This window comes from Procambarus clarkii, chromosome 22 (assembly GCF_040958095.1).
Source record: "Procambarus clarkii isolate CNS0578487 chromosome 22, FALCON_Pclarkii_2.0, whole genome shotgun sequence".
Classification (NCBI taxonomy): Eukaryota; Metazoa; Arthropoda; class Malacostraca; order Decapoda; family Cambaridae; genus Procambarus; species Procambarus clarkii.
Window position 1 is genome coordinate 47,153,591 of NC_091171.1, and position 21,974 is coordinate 47,175,564.

Sequence of the window (21,974 nt, forward strand, 5' to 3'; positions counted from 1 at the left end):
TTCCTCTGGTGATTGGATAAATCTAATTTTGCTGTTTGGGTGTTCTCTGTAGCTCGAGATGCCTAGTCTTAGTTCTTTTATATTACAGTGGTGTATGTGAATATTTAAATTTGTTTGGTATGCCAACCTGTTACCAATGAGTTAAGTACTTCTCAGTTGCTTTTGTGATTATGCTGCAATATAAAATCTTGTCGGAATTCTTGTGTGCCATTACCAAGAAAATACGAGAACTGTTCATGCTTGACGGATGCACAGTTGATTATTGTGGAATGCAAAATGCAGATAAGTTAAATAGTATATATATCTATATATGGATATATACTGTATAGCATTATTAAATTTGTTTAAATAAAACTAATAGCTATTTTTGAGCAAAATGAATATTAACCCCTGCACTGCACACACACTAAATTGAACACTCCTGTGGTGCTCTTAAAAAAAAATTCCAGAAAAATGTATTTGTTAATTTGACATTGTTAATTAGCATCCACGAAGCACAAAACTCCAGATATATAGTGTGTATATCTTGTGGTTCAGTTGTGGTGGCCCTAGAGGAGAAGTGTTTTTTCTGTAGAAATGAGGTGCCTGTACAGGAATATATTTGTCGATTTATTGTCAATGTTTCTTGTTGATTAATTATTTACTTATTTGTTCTAACAGGTTTATTGATGTATCAATGGTGGTGGTCATTTTTTATAACTTTAAAAATATACTTATATACAGTACTGGTATGTGTATAAATATACTGTACTCATATTTATTCATACTAATATACGAGTATATATGTATATACTGTATTACAGTACTGTATATATATATAAGCCTAAATCTTATAATTGCACATGACACATTTTGCCTGAAATATATACATGGTAATCACTCATTTGCTGTTGCTAAAAGTTGAGTGGCTCCTAGTATGGCTGCCCTGCACATTCACACTGGATGGTGATGGTGCCAGATATAGGGCCTCATCTTTTTTGCTAAGGCCCTAGAAGGAAAGTGAGGGACTTGAGATTTTTGTCTCAAGATTGAGGACTGGTTACTGGAGGCTTGAGGAAGCAAATGTGAAACCTGTATACATGGAAATTTTTAATCTTTTTAAATACCTATGAGCACCTTAAGAGATGCTATGTGCAGCTGCATTGGTTAATAATATGGAGATACAAGGAAAATTAATTTAAGAATGCTGTTGCTTCTTTTTTTTTTTTTTTTTTTTTTTTGGTAGCAAAATAGTTTCCTAATAGGAAACTATTTTGCTACAAGAAGATTGGTGGAAATGCCATTGAGAATGTTAACCGCTGAATTTGTATATGCACTAGTCATAATGCTTCCTTGATGTTGCCAGCCCCGTGATAACAAGATCCCCGGTAAAACAAGTGGTGGATGACAAGCCTCAGTTGCCAGAAGGTGTGGCAGATTATGACAAGGAGATGGAAAGTGACCCTTTTGCTATGGCTCTTTATGCTCGTGACATTTTTAATTACTACAAAGAGAGAGAGGTAAGCATTCTGCATGATTCAGAGTTGGTCAGGGGCTAAACTTCCAGGTACAGTATAAATATTGGTAACTCTTATGTTGGGGAGAATTTTATGAATTTTCTTATAATTTTGACTACAAAGAAATACTTGTATTCTTGTAACTTGTATGTAATCTTAAAATGTATGTAGCAAGGATATTGCAATATTGTTCTTAAAGCATTTTCAAATTCATTTATACACTAGCCTGCATTTTTGTTTTTCATTGAATATTATGATTATCAATTGGATCTTCAGCTTATTGTCTATTAACAGACATGACAATTTTTAATTTTTTAACTTTCAGAATAAATTTCCAATCGACAAGTACATTGATCGACAACCAGACGTATCTCGAAGCATGAGATCAATCTTGGTTGATTGGATGGTTGAGGTTCAGGTAGGCTAGACAACTGTTTGTTTTTTTGTAAGATGGAATAAATTGGTTACCGATCTGTTTTTTTGTAAAATGGAGTATGGCAGACTAATTGCAGGGGCCCACTAAATGGATAAGAATTGCATATCCTGGGCAACTGGTGTATTATGGAGAGCCATTATTTATTTACCATTGTGGGAAGAATACACCAATGTAAGGAATCAGCCAAAGGGTACAAATAGTGGTTCTTGTCTTGTCTAGACATTAATGTTATTTCACAAGGCAAGGGGGCCTGCTCATGCTTGATGAATACTGTGTTTTGCTTGGCTTGAGGACTGCTGCAGATTGCAGTAGTGTTGGACGGTGGTGGGGGTGGCAAAGAGTAACATGCTGCTAGAAAAATTGTTGACATTTGTTTGTTGCTGTATACTGTAGTAGTGGGTTGGACACTAGGAACAGTTGGTGCTCGTAACTTCCATTGTTTTGATCCCAGTATGTATGCAAGTGAATAAATGGAGAATTTAAATGAAAAATCATATTTGCAGTGAAGTTACGTAATGTTGACCAGACAATGCACTAGTACGTGCAGGAGCGATGACGTTTCGGTCCGTCCTGGACCATTCTCAAGTCGATTGTGAATGGTCCAGAACGGACCGAAACATCGTCGTCCCTTCACTTTCTAGTGTGGTGTCTGGTCAACATATTTCAGCCAAGTTATTGTGACTCATCGTCAGCAAGTTATGTAAATGTGGAAGATTACCTTTTATATTAAGATTTCCTATACGAATGAAGGGATTATTTATAGTTTCTAGTCTTATTGCACAGTGCTCTCATTTATTTATTAGTGGAATAGTGTCAATATATTATTCATTATAAAAGAAAGTAAGAATAGTGAAATTTTTATAGCAGGTCAACGTATTTTTCGAGCAGGCTGGCATGTCAAGTGTTACTAAATGATGCTCTTTGGGAGGGATGTTTTTATAATCTTTGTTAGGTACAGGGTATTAATAACAAATATTAATATCTTTTTTTTTTCTTTTATCAGGAATCATTTGAATTGAATCATGAGACCCTCTACCTTGCTGTAAAATTAGTGGATCTGTATCTGGCTAAAGTTGTAATTAAACGTGATGTCCTACAACTAATTGGTTCTACAGCCATGTTTATTGCTTGTAAATTTGACGTAAGTTGCCAGCTGTTGCATCAACACACTACAGTACTAGATTTAAGTATATGTTCAGGAGGAATGAGTAATAGTAATGTGGCTTACACAAATAAATTAAAATTTGCTCCTATGAAAAGTGACATTATTTTTGGTCTTTCTAGGACCATTTTTGAGTAGAGATTATCAAGATACTGTAGCTTTTTTTTATATATATATATATATAATGGCTTAGGGTACATCAAAACATCCTCACTTTCATATACTCTAATGATTGGTTTATTGTGTAAACTAGATAAACTTGATCATATTGTCAGTGAATTATACATGTACTGTATGAAGTTCTTGTATTCTACAGGAAAGAACCCCTCCATATGTTGATGACTTCCTATATATATGTGATGATGCCTATAAAAGGAAGGAACTGCTTTCTATGGAGATAAAGATTCTTAAAGTGATTGGTTTTGACTTAGGAATCCCTCTGTCCTATAGATTCCTCCGGAGGTATGCCAGGGTAAGTTTCTTTAATTATTATGCACTTTGTGTATTTTTTTCATAATTTATTTATACAGTATGAGTCTTGGGAAAGAAGTATGCAGAGATAACATAAGCAAAAACCCCAAAATATTTAGAAAGGTATATATAGTGTTAAAGAACTGCAGTTCCTTGTGGACTTTATCTCATTACATGTTTAAAATGTTGATGGGGTAATGTATGCTACTAGGATTAAAATTTGAGTTGTCTATAATTTCTTAATCAAAAAATATTTTATAGCTATACTGGACATGAATATATAGTAAATTAAGCAATATGCTAATGGGCTTTGGGTCTTGCACAGGAGAATTGCTATCACTTTCCTTTGCTCAAATGCTTTCAGCAGCCTTCTGTGTTGTTTGAGAGAGATTTAATCTACGGAATGCACTTAATTTTCTCAAAATTAATTTTGTTTATTTCTAAGCTACTGCTTTCAATTGCTTCCTAAGGTAAGAATCCTTATTCGCATGTACAGGATTTGAGCACTCGTGTAGTACAACATTGGCACCTTTATGCTTTCTCATTCATGAATCTTGCCAATTCATTTATACTCTTCATGAATTTTGCCTAAGCCACAGTAAATCCTTCCCTAGGGAGCATCTGAATAACTGCTCTGAAAGATTCTAAGATTCTTTTCATTTAACTCACCCAATTTTTAATTTTTGTTGCAGTGTGCCAAGGTGAACATGGAAGACCTTACTTTCACTCGTTATATCCTAGAGATGGGGCTAATGGATTATGAACTGATAGATTCTTCAGATTCTGCTCTTGCAGCTGCTGCTCTTTTCCTGTCTCGAATCATTAAAGGCGAGCCCACGTGGACCCCCACGCTTCAGTATTACTCAGGTGGGTGCAACTACTGTACTTAGAATTTCATGAAATGCTTATTGAAGAGGGATAGAAAAAGAGGCATTATCTACAATAATTTTGAACTGTAATTATAGCTTTTGAGTAAAAATCTGAAGGGTAGGCTTTAATGTCGTAATAAATACATGGCTGAATTATAGTTTAATGTGTTGTTAAAAGAAATTAAGCTTTAACTGCAGGGACTGGAGAATTAGGAATATACTTAATTCTGAAGGTACAGCAACTGGTACATTATTATAATCTGTTAATTTAGCAAAGGGTTGAATATTGGTGTCCATAGGCATTAACAGGAAATCAATATTGAATAAATTGTTTGATTACATGCATTCGAGTGCATTAGGGTAATCATATGATAGGTATTTTTGGTTTCCTCTGCTGATATGATAATACAAAATATTCTGAAATGTTCTTGTATATACTGGCAATAGGTAGTAGCTATAATTAGAATCCATAAAAAATATAATACAATATAATAATCTATAGTACAGCAAGGTACTTATATGGCTGAAATTGTCATGGTATATACCATGACAATTTCAACATTTCAACATTATATCGCACATTGTGACAACTGTACGACATTCTATTAAGAAAGAGGTAGGAAAAGGAAGGGACGAGTGAAGTTAGTAGATACTGTGTGGTACCTGTCTATGCCTCTGGAAGGGAGATGGGGGAGATCCAGCTTTAGAGCCCTGCCTTATGAGCTATTGATTCTGGTGCATTTGTTCTCCCTTAATATTCTGGTGGGTTGCAATTCCTTTACCTAAAACTGAATGGTGGTAGCTTCCACTGTGTGTTCTTCCAGTTTGCCTTTTCTCCACCTTCAAAGGAAACAAGGTATCAAAGATGTGAATAAGTGATACACTTGTTTGCCCTTACATTTTCAGCTGGAAGAGGGGGGGGGGGGCATTGTGACAATCTGGACAAGGGCTTATCAGGTCCATTGTGTATATTTCTATTTATAGTATTTTTTATAATTTACAAACAATTATTGCAGGATATACAATGGAGGACCTGTACCATCTTGTTCACCTTCTCCATAATATGATTAGCCAGCCACCCAAAGAACACCTCAAAACTATCAGGAATAAATATTCTCACAAGTAAGTTATAAAGTGTATGAGTTTCTGATCTTGCATGCAGTATTGAGCCATTTAATGCCATTTCACTACAGCTTTCGACCCAATCATCTCAGATTTAGATGAAATTTGGTAGGATGTTAGAGTATATGAAGTAACATACATATGCAAAATTTTAACCTTCAGTATTTTTAGCATGATATTTATACAGCCACCATGTTGCAAATGTGATGAAACATAGAATTTAGGATTACAAGCTCAACCAAAAAAATGATAACTTTGCTTCTAATTGAGGTAAGATCTTCATGTTGCACTTATTTTGAAGCCCAATATGTTTTTTTTTTTTTTTTTTTTTTAAGGATGCAGATTTTGCAAGTGCAGGTTAACAGAAAAATTGCATTATATACCATATAATTATAGTGAGTTTTTTTTTTCAACAAAAGTGTTCCCATATTGTTGTATGTTTAGACTTTCGTTTTTTTGCGCTGCTATTGGTCCCTAAGGATTAAAAACATGATTGGTATAGATGGCTAGTTACGACATGAGTAAAGGTAAAGAGTAGGGTGACTAAAGCACAAAATACTGACAACAACAAAGCACTGTCACATGTAACATGCACAACTAGCTTTTTACAAGGAGACATGGTGAAGTGACTATAGTGACATAAATATATACATATAATATAAATATATACATAAACAGTAATATTATAAATAGTAAAATACTGTACAAAGGACAGCAAGGGACACATATGGTGAAGCACAAATACAATACAATTCTCAAGAAAATGGAGGTGTGTGGCAAGTGTTTTGAAGATGCAAGTGTTGGATCTGTAACACAAGATTTCACCTGAGTTGTGCAGAATTATCTACAATATGCACAAACAAGGAATATGCTGGATTTGCAACAATGACAGGTTAATACGGGAAAACATAAACTGATGAAGGTCATACCTGAGGCACACAGATTAACATTCACAGAAAAGCTGCCAGCGACATATGCCTATTGTGAAAAAAAAAAAACACTGGACAATGGCCAAAACTCAGGAACTGGTAGTGTAGAGAACCACTGCAGTAGTGTGGAGGGAGAGTGTATTATGGTACATAACAGCAGCAATATTGCAGAGCCAGGTAATGCTAACAGTGAGAAAATTGCAGAAACAATTTAATTTGGACAAAAAATGGAGATGGCTCCAATAAAGAGGTGGGCCAAGTCAAACACAAGTATTGCATAAACAACCAGAAAAAAATAAAAATTTAGAATATTTGCAAATACAGTACTATGCACTTTGAATATGCAAATATGGGCCCACAGGCAAAAAATGCACTTTTATACATCCTCGAAAATGTAGGAACATGTTGAGGAGGGGGGTAAATGCCATTTTGGAACAGAGTGCAGATACTTCCACCCTAAACTGTGCAAATCTTCAATTAATGGAAAAGAAAAGTTACAATCTTGTGCCCAGAATTCCATGTGAGAGGTACACAGCGTTATAGATGAGAAGACCAATACGATACTGCTAAAAAAAAATTAGAAGCAGGCAGAAACAGAAGAACATATGATAGAGTGGAACAGACAGATACAGTAGAATCATTGCTGGAGTACAGAAGGGGAGGGAGCTGATGTGAACCCTATGTAGCCGCAGGAGTTTTGAATGATACGCTATACCTATAATTCCCTGAGGCACGTTGTGCAGTGCAGTGGTTAAATCAGCAGATGTAGCTCCTCTGCACAAGGGAGGTAGTAAATCTTTGGCAAAAAATTATAGACCACTTGCACTAACATCACACATAATAAGTGATACATCACTGTGTACCAAAGGTTCACAGTGATGGTGAGATAAAGACCATTCCAATGAAAAGAATTCAATAAAGATTACTCTATATTTAGTGCAATCCTACAAATTAAGAAGTAATAAGAATGTTGGGCATTACACTATGAGAAGGGTGTAGGATAACTACCACAAGGCCATAACGGGAAGAATTTGGGGCTTTTCGTACATTGTTTTTATTTACTGAAAGATTGTCTTGAATATTCTTGTATTGTATTACAGTAATATTTATATTGACTATTTTGACAAAAAATATTTTTGTATATTAAACAACCAGTGCAGGAAAGATGTTTTCTTTTAGTTTTGAGTCTAAATACTGTACTTAGTGATGTAGAGAAAGTTATTTTATATTAAAATTTATTTTATTTCAATTTTCAGAGTGTTCTATGAAGTGGCTAAAATCCCCATCCCAGAGAAGATAGTATTCTAAGGCTAGAATTATGGAAGGTGCAGATGATTTTCGTGTACAAATATTTATAGATGAATCAGTGATTACACTGCCAGGCTTTAAGCCATATTGTTGTGTCCTCATTACCTTGGGTGGTCCTGAACCATACAAGACATTTTAGTGATCATAAGTACAGATTTTATATTTTAAGTGTTCATTTTCACTCTGGCATGCTGTCCCAACTTTTAAGTTAAGCTATTAGATGATTAATCAAAAGATGCATATCATTTTAAAAACCGTTCCTTGTACAAATTCTTTGTACTGTTCTGTTTTATACACATTGTTGGCAACTTGAGTGAATATTGTAGATATACTGTACATATATCTTGTGTAGTTTAGGTATATTATAAGGAGATTTTAAAACAAATGCTCATTTTTTCCAATAATTTGTTCTTCACTGCTCCTGAATTAGATCTAAAATTTCTTTAGTGTATGACTATTTCCAAAGACTATAATCAATGTATTTTTTATGCATCAAGTTCATGGATTAAAAATGTAAAAAAAAAGAACTGTTTAATTCACCACTTCGTACATTTTGTATAATATTAAGCTGCAGTCAACCTAAACTTTTGCATGTGTTAACATCAGTGATTAACACTTGGGCAATCCACCCTCTTGACTTGATCTCTGCCATTACATCATACATGTACAGGAGCCTGTGGCTAAGTGGTCAGCGCTCTGGATTTGTAGTCCTATGGCCCGGGGATTGATCCCTGGCGATGGCAGAAACAAATAAGGGGTTTCTCTCACCCTGATGCCCCTGTTACCTAGCACTATATAGGTACCTGGTAGTTAAGACAGCTGTTACGGGCTGCTTAATGGGCGTGTGTGTGTTGGGGGGGTTGATTAACAGTTGAGAGCCAGGGCACAACTAGGTGAATACGCGTGTGTTTTGATGCGTAAATATGAAATACTACTTTTATAATATAACAAATATCTAACACTTTTAATAATTATACATTTTATTTTAAATATTTTTTTCTTATAAAATGGCAGATTGGTCTTGTTATATTTAAATGTTCACAATAATATTATTATTTTTCAAATTTGCCACATCAATAATAATTGATCTGGATGTGTCCCAATGCTTTGTCTTGCCACTGTCCCCTTCCCATTCACCTCTTCCCCCCCCCCCCCTTTGTTCATCTTTTTCCCTTCCCTGTTGCCCCTCTACCCCCCCCCCTTCCCCTCCAGATCATAACCCCGTCAAGTCAAGTGTCTCGGGTTGCTAAGACCAGCTATCTTAGCGTTCCCCACTCCTTCCATCTCAGTTCCAGTCTTCTCCCCTCTGTTTCCCCTTTCCTCCCTCCCCACCTCCTCTTCATTCCCGCATTCTATGATTCTGACAGGTTAAAACATTATTCATCCGTTATATAAACACTCTAGTCCTCGGTGTCGCCGTTGGGCAAGGTCTGGCTTATGTCCAGGAGGACAAAGCAAGATTGTTTACTGGTTGTGGGATTTTCTGTTTTGCTTTCCAGACCGCAATGCGTATGTCACCAATGTACGTATGGCAGACGCTTCACGAAGCTGTCGGAATCCAGCAGAGAAAATACGAGTGCAACCGTACAGGGCCTGGGAGCAAGGTTGAGTTAAGAGTCCTTGATGGTCTTTTCTCAGACTAGCCTCACCTGGTTCTGATCCACGTTGATCGTTGGAATCTCCTCAACGATGAAACACTTTAAGGGACTCCTAGGGTCCTCGTCACATTTATAGATTAGTGAATAATAGGCAATCGGTGTTGAAGACACCTGGGGCTGAAGGCTTAACACTTTCGCCCAGGCTTGACGCAGCATTGCGTCATCCGTTTACTGGCGGTAATACCGGGGATGACGCAGCATTGCGTCATCCACTTTAAATAATCGCCAAAAATCGGGTTTTTATCCGATTTTTTGGGGACTGGTTTTAAAATGTGCGCCGATGTCTTCCCATTTTCTTTGTTGAGCCTCGTGGCCCTCAGGTGGCTTGCACACGCCGTCGGCCCATTGTTTTCACTCCATTGTTGTGACCAATGTCGCCTCCCCTCACATCTCAAACGTGTGAACATTTCGTCTATTTTCCGTGGCTATATTTCTTACTGCGGCTTTAGAAACTATCTACGCTTACTCCACGATGGATAGTGATCATGAACAAGGCCCTTCCAGGAAGAAAATTGCGAAAGAAAGGCTTGAAAAGGAAGGGAATTGGGAGTGTAGCTGGAAGGCGTCTGAGCGCTAACGCGTGGCCCGTCTTCAACTCGTCGGCAATTGGAGCATGACCAGGTTTTTTATTTTATATGCTAATGTTCCTCTAGAGAATTCTATTGCGAACCCATTGAGACCAAAATGAAAGACCTAGGACAAAAATTGAGGTGACCAGAGAGAAAATAGTGAAAACATTTTATCGCGTTTGCGCGCTCCTGGGTAACTCATTCGCACTTTCTCTGTTTGCTGCGGGTAATTAGCCGGGCTTTTGGAGTTTATATGCATTTAGTGCTGTAGAGAATTCTATTGCGAACACAATGATACCAAATTTAATCTCGTAGGACGAGAATTAAGGTGACAAAGTTGAAGAGAGTATACACTTTTCAGAATTTACGCGCGCTCCTATGACACCCTGGGTCCCATATCGCACAGTTGAAGGGTGGCACGCGGGATACGCCAAGGTGTTAAGTAAATGTTGGCAGTATTCAAAAGTGGTTCAATGGAAACACTGCATAAAGCTTAACAGTACAGTAGTTTATTTACAAACTTAACCACTAATACAATGGGTGCTTGATTTACCTTAGATTGGCGTCAGAAAGGCTATGGTTGCATTAGCGAGACTTGATGTCTGACTAATCGATTCTGATCCACTCGTGGAGAAACACCTAATTTAACACGATTGACAGCCAATCATTAACATGGCAAACCTAACTGCTGGTGTGCAAAGGGTCACTGGAGTTCCAACCGGATACTCGGGTAATGATGATGCTCAATAAATCACTATGGGACAAGCAATAGTCATGTACAATAACTAACTGTGTGGTGTATGTAAAACTCGCATTCACAAATAAGTGTAATGTCGTGATACCACACAGATAAACACGCATACACCACCAGGTGTCTTTACCTATACCTGTGTCAGGTATGAGAAGGTGAAAACTGTTATTAATCCCTCAGGTCAACACACACAGACACAATAATAAAACAAGGTCTTGTACTTATAGGTAAGCTACCTCTCATTCACTCACTCGTGCACATTTATGCAAGAACTTGTAGGTGGCCTGACAGCTGGTTTCGCTCATGATGTGAGACCATTGACGACAGGCTTTCCCAACAAACCGTACTTGACACGGAGAGTACTCGCAGGAAGCGTGCTGTATGCCTAACAGACAGACACACACACACACACACACACACACACACACACACACACTCTCTCTTGATGGCACTGGAGGTGAGTAAGGTGATGTCACTTAATACAGTACAGTGAGGCAGGGCGGGTGACGGCTACACGCTCTGGACCGAGCGGCGGCTGATTATATGGTTCCATGTGGTACACTGTGGTAAAGTCACACACAGACTACTTAGGCGGCGGCACCACCTTGGTTCACTCTAGGTCACTCAGACGATCTCAATTTTTCACCAGAGGTTACCTGATACTAGTCTGTTTCACTCTGGCAATTTGTCACTAGAAGGCTTCTAAACAATATAGTGACGATCGCGATTCCGGGCGAGCATTGGTATATTGAAAAAACGCCGAGTTTAATTTGACGGTGAGGAATGGACGGTGTTCTGTCTATTGGCCGAATAGACAAGGACACGACCACCATGTATGGACCTCCTCACGTTAATTCCGTTGCAAGGGATTGCAAGGCTCCTGCAAGGGCGAGTGTTGGTATATTGAAAAGACGCCGCGTTTAACACTTTCGCGCCCCCTTGGATGGTAAAAAAAAAAGCGTATGTGTGTGCGGCGTTTTTGCCGCGTAAGCGTAAAAACAAAAATGTGTATACTCTTTTTACTCTCCTGACCTTAGTTCTCGAGCTACGTATTTCATTTTGGTACCAACGTGTTCGCAATAAAATTCTCTAGAAGAACATCAGTAAAAAAAAGTCACGAAACGTATAGCGATACCAGCCCCAAATAAATAACTACGAAGATGACTCGCCATGAGCGCCCAGCAGCAACAAAATGTTTTTACTCTTGGGATTGTTATCACCTCCACACTTGTCCTACAGCGTTAATTTTGGTATCAATGGACTCGCAAAGAAATTCCCAACACGGTGATATGAATATAAGCGTAGAATAATGAATGCGGCCCACCCGCAAGAGTGTGGGAAGTGGTGAAATTGTTACCCGGTATCGGTGACGGGACGACACATGTGCAATACGGCGCTTTGAAAGTTTATACTTATTTCACTCTCATGACATTATTATTCTATGTATGTCATTCATTTTTGTGTCAATGTGTTCGCAATAGAATGTTCTATGAGCCCGTAGGTAAAAAAGATCAACAAAGCGTAAGATAGAATAGCGCCAAATATAAAACAACGCTGGAACATATCAGTGAGCGTCAAACACACACGAAATGTTTTTACTTTTGTTATGTTTGTCAAGTTTATACTTGTTGCACACAGTTATTTTTGGTTGTACATTGATCGGAATAAAATTCCCTAAACAGACATATGCATATAATACATGATATGGGGGAAGCATTACCAGTATAAACGGCTAAAGTCACCCACCTGCAACCCGTTTGGGACATAATACCATTTGATCGAAGTGGTCCACACCTTTCATGAACTTATTGTACCATGCAGCCTAGTGGTGAGAAAGAGAGCCTCATGGCGCGCAGTTTGAAACAAACCCAAAGTAAATCGGATTAAAATTGAATTTTATACAAATATTTTAAAAGAGGACATAAATTTATGTCCACCATGCGGGAGCGGGTAGGCGAAACAGGACTCCGGGAGGCGTCCTCATCCGCAGAAAGTGTTAATTTGACGGTGAGGAATGGACGGTGTTCTGTCTATTGGCCGAATAGACAAAGACACGACCACCATGTACGGATCTCCTCACGTGAATACCGTTGCAAGGGATTGCAAGGCTCCTCGTGGTAGCATAAACACTAGGTCTACAATTGACCAATGGTGTTGCAGCCAAGGTGCTGGAACCAATGATATTGATCATTACATGATCGGTAGCAGAGGTGACATCATGAACACTCACGACCATGTCACAGTTGTTATTGAGATTGACCCCAGAGGTCAGAGTTTATCTCTCGCCTCGCGGGAGCCTCTCACGCTTGGCACCTCCAGCTATGTACTCACTGACCCTATGGCAAGTATGCTTAATTTCCCTGTATCTAATTTATCCTTGGGCATACGGCAGCCTCCGTATTATATAAGTATTCCTGGTTATGTGGGCATCCTGGGGACACCCTGCATAACAGTTTACATTTTTAGAATTAACAGAGATAGGGCCCCCTGTGCACGACTAGGTGCACGGTGCACTGCAATGAGCCATTCAAGTCAGCTGTGGGAGAATCTTGAGAGACCATACTTTCACATGGGTCAACCGGTCTACAGCGGATACAGTCTACCGAAGTACTGTAATACTATACTTTTCAGGCAGGCCAGGCATGTAGCCTAGGCAGTGATTGGGTAGAGATAAGGAGAGACCCCGGATTGGTTATAGATCTCTGGAAAAGGGGAGGTGCCTGGCACCTTATAGGTCACAATGCCAGACCTCAGGCAAAGTTTGAAATGACTGGTTTAGACCTGGGCTTAAAGGGCCATAGAGGACTTGTGGGTGGATCCAGGGGTCCACCTCAGTAGAGACCAAAGGATTTTTTGTTACTGTGTACTGGGAATGAGTGTTGGGATAAGTGAATTGGGGTGATCCACCAAACCCCAGTGAGAGCCGTCAACATCATTGGCTGGAAATTAAAGAGTAACAAAGTAATGTGCTATTGTAGTTGTGCATACAGTAATTATCACCATTGCCTCGTTAGGATTTAATTACGGTTAGGATATAAAAAGTGTCTTTTAGTAAATAGTCATATTAATGTATTTTGGTGTTTAGCTAATTCCCTTTTTATTTAATTCTGAGTCATTATATTTCTTATTTACATGCTGTATTGGAAGTTCCCTCCATTAAATGGTAATTAAAACATGTCCCCTGATTCTCAGTAGGAAAGTAAAGTTCCTATAAATTATCCCGAGTGTTAATTTCCAAGGTTCCTACGTCCTTTGAGATCATAATTATTGATTGTCCCGCCCAGGGAGATCAGTAAAGGCAGTCACTTCAATCAACAGACAGGGAGGTGGAGGCAGTGAATAGAGGTGTTTTATTAATATTAGTCATAACACCAGTTGTATGTATTGTATTTTCCCCCATTTAATATTTCAGTTTAACATCGAGCTGGTGAGTTTAGTAAGGGGTCAAAGTGAGCTTGGCAAGCTGTGTTAAGCTGGGATTTTTAATTGGGAAAGTGGAGTTACAATCTGGAGGTGTTACATTCAATGTAACTTGACTTGTCTTGTGTTTGATTAAATAGTTTTGTGATAAATAATATAATGCACTGCATGCCTTAAGAATACCTTTATAGGGCTTGTGCACTCTGATTGTGCTCACAGAAATGTAAACCCAGCACAATAATTATATTTGTTAGGCATGTACTAACAAAATCGGAACTATATTTACCTTTTTTCCAGATTTCCAGTAGCTCTTTTCTGTAGTGTAATGTGGAACACAATAGTTAATGGATAACACGAGATCCCTGCAGCAGCTTTCAGTAACCATGGTGATATCTAGTCTGGTCCTACTGCTTTTGTTACATCCAGTTCCTCCAGTGTCATTTTGCCTCTTTTTTTTTTTTTATTAACTTCAATACCATGTAGCGTTGTTTTGGGTCATCTGTTGTCACATCTCATTGGGCACCAATCTGGTTCTGGTTTGTAGACCTTGACCTTGTTGAATTTTTCATGCATTTTTTTTGTCTTTCTTCAAGTGTGTTTCCCCTGCTCTCGCAGTCTAATCACAGGTTTTTATACCATTATTTTGCTCAGTACAATGGAACCTTGATTCAATAAACCTCAACAAATCTCTGGTTGGAAGAAACGTTTTACATGCCAGATTTACTCGCCAAATTCGACGAACAAGAGTTCACTGAAGCAGGGGGATATGTGGATCTCCTAATGATGTTGGGACCAAGTTCACAGTTGGAGACAACATTAAAAGAAATAGTTGAGCCTTGGGAAAGCCATTGAAAATACAGTACGGTATTTAAAACCAAATTCTATGGTTTGTTTTCATTTTGAGATGGCAAAGTTTTTGTTCATTCTGGTATGACCCTGCTACTTTTTAAAAATGAGTTTTGAGGCTGGGAACATGTTAGGTGTGGTTAAATTATTTTGCAGATATGTTCATTTGGTAGTTGTCTATTATATTATAGGTTGAAATTAAAATTTTGATGTTAGCCCACAAAGCATTGGGAAAGCATCCTGGAGGCATCTCCATTTGCAACAAATCCCTCACTGCAATGAATTGGGGTTGGTCCCACATAGTTTGTTGAATCAAAGTTGTACTGTATGTGACTAAGCAACAGCTGAGGTTGGCTCTTTGTTTTTGCTTCAGTGTTTTTTTTTCAAATTGCTGCTATGCTGCCCTCTTGATTCTGTTGTACTCATTTCTGGCCCTCATAACCCTTAAAATGTGGCTATGGATATTTATGCATGTTAGCCATGTGCAAAATGTTTAAATTTTAAAAATATATTTTTCCTTCATACTGTACAGTAGAATGATTAATTTGGATGCAAAATGTAGGAAACATGAAAATAAGCCTAATACCTTCATTGTAGCCATTTTTCTCCACTGAACAACTTCCATGTGTGGTGGCCCATGCACCCATCTGTCATCACCAGTGCTTGCAGTCAGCAACACACTGTCCTGAGCCAGCCACTCAATGACCCTGGATGTCTAGAGGGTTGTTTTTACACTGATATTTATGAATTAAATGGCATAAAATTTCATTATAATTAGATATGTATAATGATTATGTTCATATGGTTTTCACAACTCTATATGGTTGTGAAAAAGTTGAGTGGAGCAATGTGGAGAGGTGGTAATTGTAACCCGTGATAGAATAGGCACTAACACAGGAACTAACTTGGAACGCAATTACACAATGAATTTTATTTCATTTTAGTTATATAAAATATATTTTACCTGAATGTTACTTGAAATATTACCGACACTTCAACAACTTCGGAAATACCAGAGCCCCGGAAATAACGACCTGGGTACAGCCCCATATAGGCCGTTAAATCAAGTGGGTACTGTAATAATAAGCCCTTTATCATATTTGTGACACGGTTTTTCTGTGTAATTGAACACCCATAACACAGTGTTTACTGGCTTCTAGTAATACCTCATATAAAGTTCTCTACATCATCCTCATTTTGGGTAAGCACCAGGCCTAAGGTAGCCGGTAGGTCACCTCCTTGATATGCTGCCACAGAAAGTGTTTATTTGTAGTGTCCATAAATCTTACTCTCCATTTTTTAACTTCATTGTAAGACTCCTTTGTTGATCAGTCTTATTTCCCTGTGGGTTAAAATCCCAAGTATTACAATCTTTGTTTTGGCTATCTTTGTCATTTGGGCCTCCTTTTCTATTATCTTCAAGCATGCTTTGTTGCATTTATCATATTTCTCCCTTGACCTTCCTGTAGTTAATGGAGGGATGTAAATAACACCTATTTCCATGGTCCTCACTGTTGTCATACATAGTATAAAGTCCTGCTGATTGGATACCTCCAGAATCTCTCCTCAAAGCGTCAGTGTTGTATCAGTAGGGCTAATCTACCTGTTTATCCTTTCTTTTCTTTTCTTACTACCTAGTAAGTATATTGCAATTTCTTACTACCTAGTCTTAAGAAAATTGCATTATTTATTACGTTCTTTTGTTTTCTCTCTGTATCTGCAATGCTATGAGGATAATTTTGCCACCCATTCTTGCAACTCTTTCCCCTTTATTTTAATGCTGTCTGCTTTTGTGTACAGTACTTGTGTACTTTTGTAATTATACTGCTTATTTCAGCTGGTTGTTTAGTTTTTTACCTGAGGTAAATTCTCCCTTTGGCCTAGTCCTATTCTGTAGGTTGGTAAGTGAGATGCAATAATGCCCATAAATACTATAGCTACTTGATGACCCAACCACACATCAGAAGATGAAGAAACAACAACATTTCTTCATCTTCTGATGTGTAGTTTGGTCATCATATCTTCAGGCACGTTATTGTGACTCATCATCGACTGTAGCTACTTGAAATATTTGGCTTTATAACGACAATAACAAATGCAGCTCTATACTATCAGATTGTCTGTGGAAAGGATATGAAACATGGTCTGAGCTCAACATAAATATCCACCCCTAAACATACCCATCTGAATATGTTTAAGAATATAATAAACTTAAAAACAGCTTTTATAGGCAATAAAAATGGATAGAGAAAGGGGGGGGGAATATTTATTATACTGTAAATTCCCACAAACACAGTAAATGGTCATAAAAAGATGCAGAAGCAATAACATTTCTTAAATCTGTAGATTCTGCCCACCAATCCACTCCATAAGCCAAGCTTTCATGCTCTTTGAAGGAAGCAAATATTTGCATGTCAGAGACAGAATTATTTATGACATGGAAGCCATTATGCATACAAGCAGCCAGTAACAAGGATCTCCCATGTGGTTCCCATTTCAGACGCCATATCCCACCACCAAGGGATACTGATGAGACTGGAGTCTTCAACTTTCTGGTATCCCACAAATGTACAATTTCATCATAACTACCACTTGCTAAAACATACTCAGATTTTACACTGCTATGAATACTTGTCACCCCTGCATTATGTGCATTACTAGTGGATACAGGACTGGCTGGATTAACTCTAACGTCAAATCTCCGAAACTTACAATCATCGCCCCCTGTGTAAATTGTACAGGGATTCCAGTAATCAAAGGCAGTTATCCATGCTTCAAATTCATGAGCTAGAAACCTTTGAATGAGTATTAATTTCTCATTACAAAGCTGAAACAGACTTATCTTTCCTTTTGAATCACTAACTGCTATTGATGGAGTTTCACTAAGAATTTTTCTAGTTGACCAATCTAGAGACAGAGCAAGAGTGTCTTCCTCATTTATCTTATATTTAATCCAAAAGCTTAACTTCACTGTTCCATCTGTAACTGTTTCTAATTTAAACAGAAGTAACTCACCTAGAGCATTTACAATGGCAAGTATTGGATCACCATGTATCTTGTGATGACACCATTTCATATCCAGAATAGCAGGCATGTCAACCTGCTGAACTAACAATAAATCTTTGTCTTCTGTCATCTGCTTTAGATAAAGGCGACCAAGTCTTTTCTTAGGAACATCACTGGAATTTAATTTTGATTCCACTCTATCAGATGGATTACCATGATCACATACCTCTAATATTTTTTCTGGATCTGCCAATTGATAAGTACCCACTGCTAGGTAGTCTTCATATGGACTCACAGGACAAAATTCAGTCGAATCAGCACTGTATTGAGTGTCCCACGAAAACAGTTTTCTTACTTCACAAGTCATGGCTCTGAAAAATTAAAGCAAGCATCAGTTCTCCCAGTTAAATTTCAGTTATTTTTTGCCTGAAAAGTGCAGACAGCTTTCAAAAGATTAATCCTGGGTTTGATTTCCAAGCAGGGCAAGATGTTTGGGCATCTATTGTACTAGGTTACAGGTACAGCACCCAGCAGCCTAGTAGTTACTGAGTATCTGCAAGTTAGTCTATTATAGTAGATTGTATCATGGGAAAGGTCAGTAGTTAATTAGAGAGGGGAGGGGTCTTTTGATAAGTCTAACAGGCTTCCTGTGCTCTGACAACGGGAAAACTGCAAAACTTAAAAATTGACCCATTCGTGTGTTTTGAGTTTTAACTAATGGATAATGCTCAGTTCTCTTCGTTATTACATTTCATAAATGAATAAGATTAATGAACATTATATTCTTAGGCAAGGTTTATTGCTTTAGAATGAGAAAATGACATTATATATTATAAATAAATCTCCAATCCAACTCATCTAGTCATCATTCACTAACCATTGAACGTGCTAATAATAGCCCACAATTCTACAAATAAATTACAAACATTTTATTTTTACTGCTACAGATTGCATTAGCTGCAGATTACAATATAAATAAGTTTTGTGTTTTATGCCATTTAATTGTGCTGTATTTATGTTTTGCATTAATATTTTTCTGGTAGCTTTTAGCTATACTGTACTGTACAGGAGTTTACTCGCATGGAGCAATGGTAACACACTTGCCCTGCACCATGTGAGTGACTGAGTTTGGGTTCAAGTTCTGGCCAAAAAGAGTTGACTGGCACTAATCTTTAACTGTTTGCGTCTGTTCATCCAGCAGTAATTGGGTGTCTCATTGTAAACTAATTGATGGGTCATGTTTCCTGGAAAACTAGTAGGATAAGGCTCAACATAATACAGTATGATGACTAAATCACACACCATAAGATGAGGAAACGACAACGTTTTGGTCCATCCCGGACCATTATCAAGTCGACTGTTAAGATAATGGCTGAGGACGGACCGAAATGTTGTCATCTCATCTTCTGGTGTGTGGTTTGGTTATCTCATCTTCAGCCATATTATTGTAACTCATTGTCTGCTTAACATGATACTGTATATGGTAATGGAAAGCTCTAAGTCTGTTAACAGGAGTCAGACATCATCTGCTCCTATACCCACCTGTATTAAAAAAAAAAAGAATAATAGCATATTAGTGGGTGGTATATTATCCATAAACTCTGTATAGTAGACTGATTGCACAAATATCTTCAGAGCCTATATCTATCACTGAAGATTGCAGTGATCTTCCAACACAATCTGACTTGAGGGGGGGGGGGGGCTAGTCTCCCACCCCATTATTTTGAGGAGAAATGTAGTGAGAATTAACCATAAAAAAGTGGAATTAGACTTAGCTGCCCTGCAACCTCATCCACCATGGAGCCCAACAAGGGAAGGCACAAGCACATGGGTAAACATGTGCTTTATAATATAAACTTTAACTTTATAATCCCTTCATATAGTTTAGATCTGCTGACATATGTGGGGCCAAGTTTGTTAAATGTATTTTTCCTTGATAATTGCTTTAGTTGTAATGACATCTTGTTGTGCCTCATCCTTGTTGATATTTTACAAGATTGATTTACAAGATTGTTAGATTACAAGATTATTTTAGTATCCTCACAAACCCAATGTACCTTCTTGTATATAAATAAATAATTAAATAAATATGACTACCTTAAGCCTTAAATATGACTACCTTAAGGGAGCCGGTCGGCCGAGCGGACAGCACGCGGGACTTGTGATCCTGTGGTCCTGGGTTCGATCCCAGGCGCCGGCGAGAAACAATGGGCAGAGTTTCTTTCACCCTATGCCCCTGTTACCTAGCAGTAAAATAGGTACCTGGGTGTTAGTCAGCTGTCACGGGCTGCTTCCTGGGGGTGGAGGCCTGGTCGAGGACCGGGCCGCGGGGACACTAACAGCCCCGAAATCATCTCAAGATAGGAAGATAACCTTATTCATCTTTTATAAGACCCTTAATATTCTTTTTTTTTAACAACTTACTTCTTTTCTACCAAGTGAAGTTCTTGGAAGGATTCTGATGGCCACACCTTATGCTATTGTGGTTTTGGGGCTTTAGTGGTTAAATAACCATATACAGTATATGCCTTTCTTCCAGTACATAAACAGGGATAAGCCTGGGTGGAGCAGGAGCCAGACAACCACCCAGGTGCCGAGTGCTCTCCTCTGGAACCGCGCAGTTTGTATAGATTCTCTCCCATTCCACGACTGCAAGAGAAGGGTTAAATTATTTACATTAAGCAACATTACTTACTACACAACGTATGATAGCATTCAAGACTAACTTACCCCATTGGAAGTTTCTCTTCTGGTGACGGGGCTCCATAATACAATACAATACAATACAATTTTATTGTATGTATGTACCTTACCTAAATAAAATTGTATTGTATTGTATTGTATTATGGAGCCCCGTCACCAGAAGAGAAACTTCCAATGGGGTAAGTTAGTCTTGAATGCTATCATACGTTGTGTAGTAAGTAATGTTGCAACTATTTACATTCAAAATATTGTTGTTGTTGTTCTGAAAATATTCTTCTTCTTCTTCGCGATACGTGCAGTTTGCATGAAGGATGAAAAATATTTCTTATCTGCGACACGACCAGTTGGCCATTGTTGTTGTTTACATTTTGTATTGGGACGCGAGGGTTCGCAGAGAGGAAATTTCGAAGCGTTCGTCGAGCTATGATCCGGCTCCGGAGCAGTTTTTCACTTCTAATTTAGTTATTTATATACTTTTTTTTTTTTTTTTTTGAGATATATACAAGAGTTGTTACATTCTTGTACACTTGTTGTTACTTTCTGATTTCTGGTAGCAGATCATTTTGAATTAAAAATTTACACATCTCTGGAACAGTTGTTATAGATCTATCTCTGAATTCGCGTATCTTTTCGCACTCCATCACATAGTGACGGAGGGTGTGCGAATAATTTTGTTGACACAGTTTACATTTGGTCAGGGGCCCGGCAGATAATGAGAATTTCTAGAGATACTTGTAACCGAGTCTAAGTCAAGCAGGAGTATTTTCTAAAAGTCTGCTGATTTTACTGGATGATCCATAGATGTGTGGCTCCTCTTGCATGATAGCATGATGATGGAAGGAATTACTTGTGTCGATTTTACTTTGCCTCAGATCTACAAGATTTTGTTGAAGTTCTTGGTGTACTATTGCTCTCAGACTGCTTATTGACAATCCAAAGTTATACTAAATTTCTCCTTTAAAGGCAGATTCTTTGGCTAACTCATCAGCTCTATCATGCATTCGGAGGTCAACATGACATGAAGTCCACATGAAATGGACTCTATTACCATCGTTAATAATTTGTTGTATTTGTGTTTAGCTTCAGACACGAGCATGTTACAGTGATGTATTCATTAACCACAAGTTCCCCCTATGATTTATTGATTGATAAAGATTAAGCCACTCAAGAGTTCAAGTTTAAGTTCAAGTATGTTTGTAAATATTTCATTCAAAATGATCTGCTACCA

The 21,974-nt window shown here is 38.0% G+C and overlaps 2 protein-coding genes across 12 annotated transcripts in view; one reads left to right on the top strand and one right to left on the bottom strand.

Moving 5' to 3' along the window:
- LOC123759470 (G2/mitotic-specific cyclin-B3) overlaps window positions 1–8,320 on the top strand; it is a 21,668-nt gene extending 13,348 nt beyond the window's left edge. For all 9 annotated transcript variants that reach the window (XM_045744583.2, XM_045744576.2, XM_045744621.2 and 6 more), the window contains exons 4-10: window positions 1,346–1,499; window positions 1,822–1,914; window positions 2,936–3,073; window positions 3,411–3,566; window positions 4,258–4,432; window positions 5,451–5,556; window positions 7,742–8,320. In XM_045744583.2, the coding sequence (XP_045600539.1) occupies window positions 1,346–1,499; window positions 1,822–1,914; window positions 2,936–3,073; window positions 3,411–3,566; window positions 4,258–4,432; window positions 5,451–5,556; window positions 7,742–7,793 (874 nt within the window). In that variant the 3' untranslated portion in view covers window positions 7,794–8,320. The remainder of the gene's footprint in view (window positions 1–1,345; window positions 1,500–1,821; window positions 1,915–2,935; window positions 3,074–3,410; window positions 3,567–4,257; window positions 4,433–5,450; window positions 5,557–7,741) is intronic.
- Window positions 8,321–17,285: 8,965 nt separating this feature from the next.
- Window positions 17,286–21,150, bottom strand: LOC123759518 (diphthine methyltransferase). 3 transcript variants are annotated; one of them, XM_069328971.1, is made up of 3 exons: window positions 21,044–21,150; window positions 20,468–20,692; window positions 17,286–18,414 (listed from the first exon to the last, which is right to left on the bottom strand). In XM_069328971.1, the coding sequence occupies exon 3, from the start codon at window positions 18,408–18,410 to the stop codon at window positions 17,307–17,309; it is 1,104 nt and encodes a 367-aa protein (XP_069185072.1). In that variant the 5' UTR covers window positions 18,411–18,414; window positions 20,468–20,692; window positions 21,044–21,150; the 3' UTR covers window positions 17,286–17,306. The 3 variants fall into 3 exon arrangements, with proteins under 3 accessions (XP_069185072.1, XP_045600588.2, XP_045600596.2); XM_045744632.2 differs by having other exon boundaries at window positions 20,985–21,143; XM_045744640.2 differs by lacking the exon at window positions 20,468–20,692 and having other exon boundaries at window positions 20,985–21,123.
- Window positions 21,151–21,974: the final 824 nt, after the last annotated feature.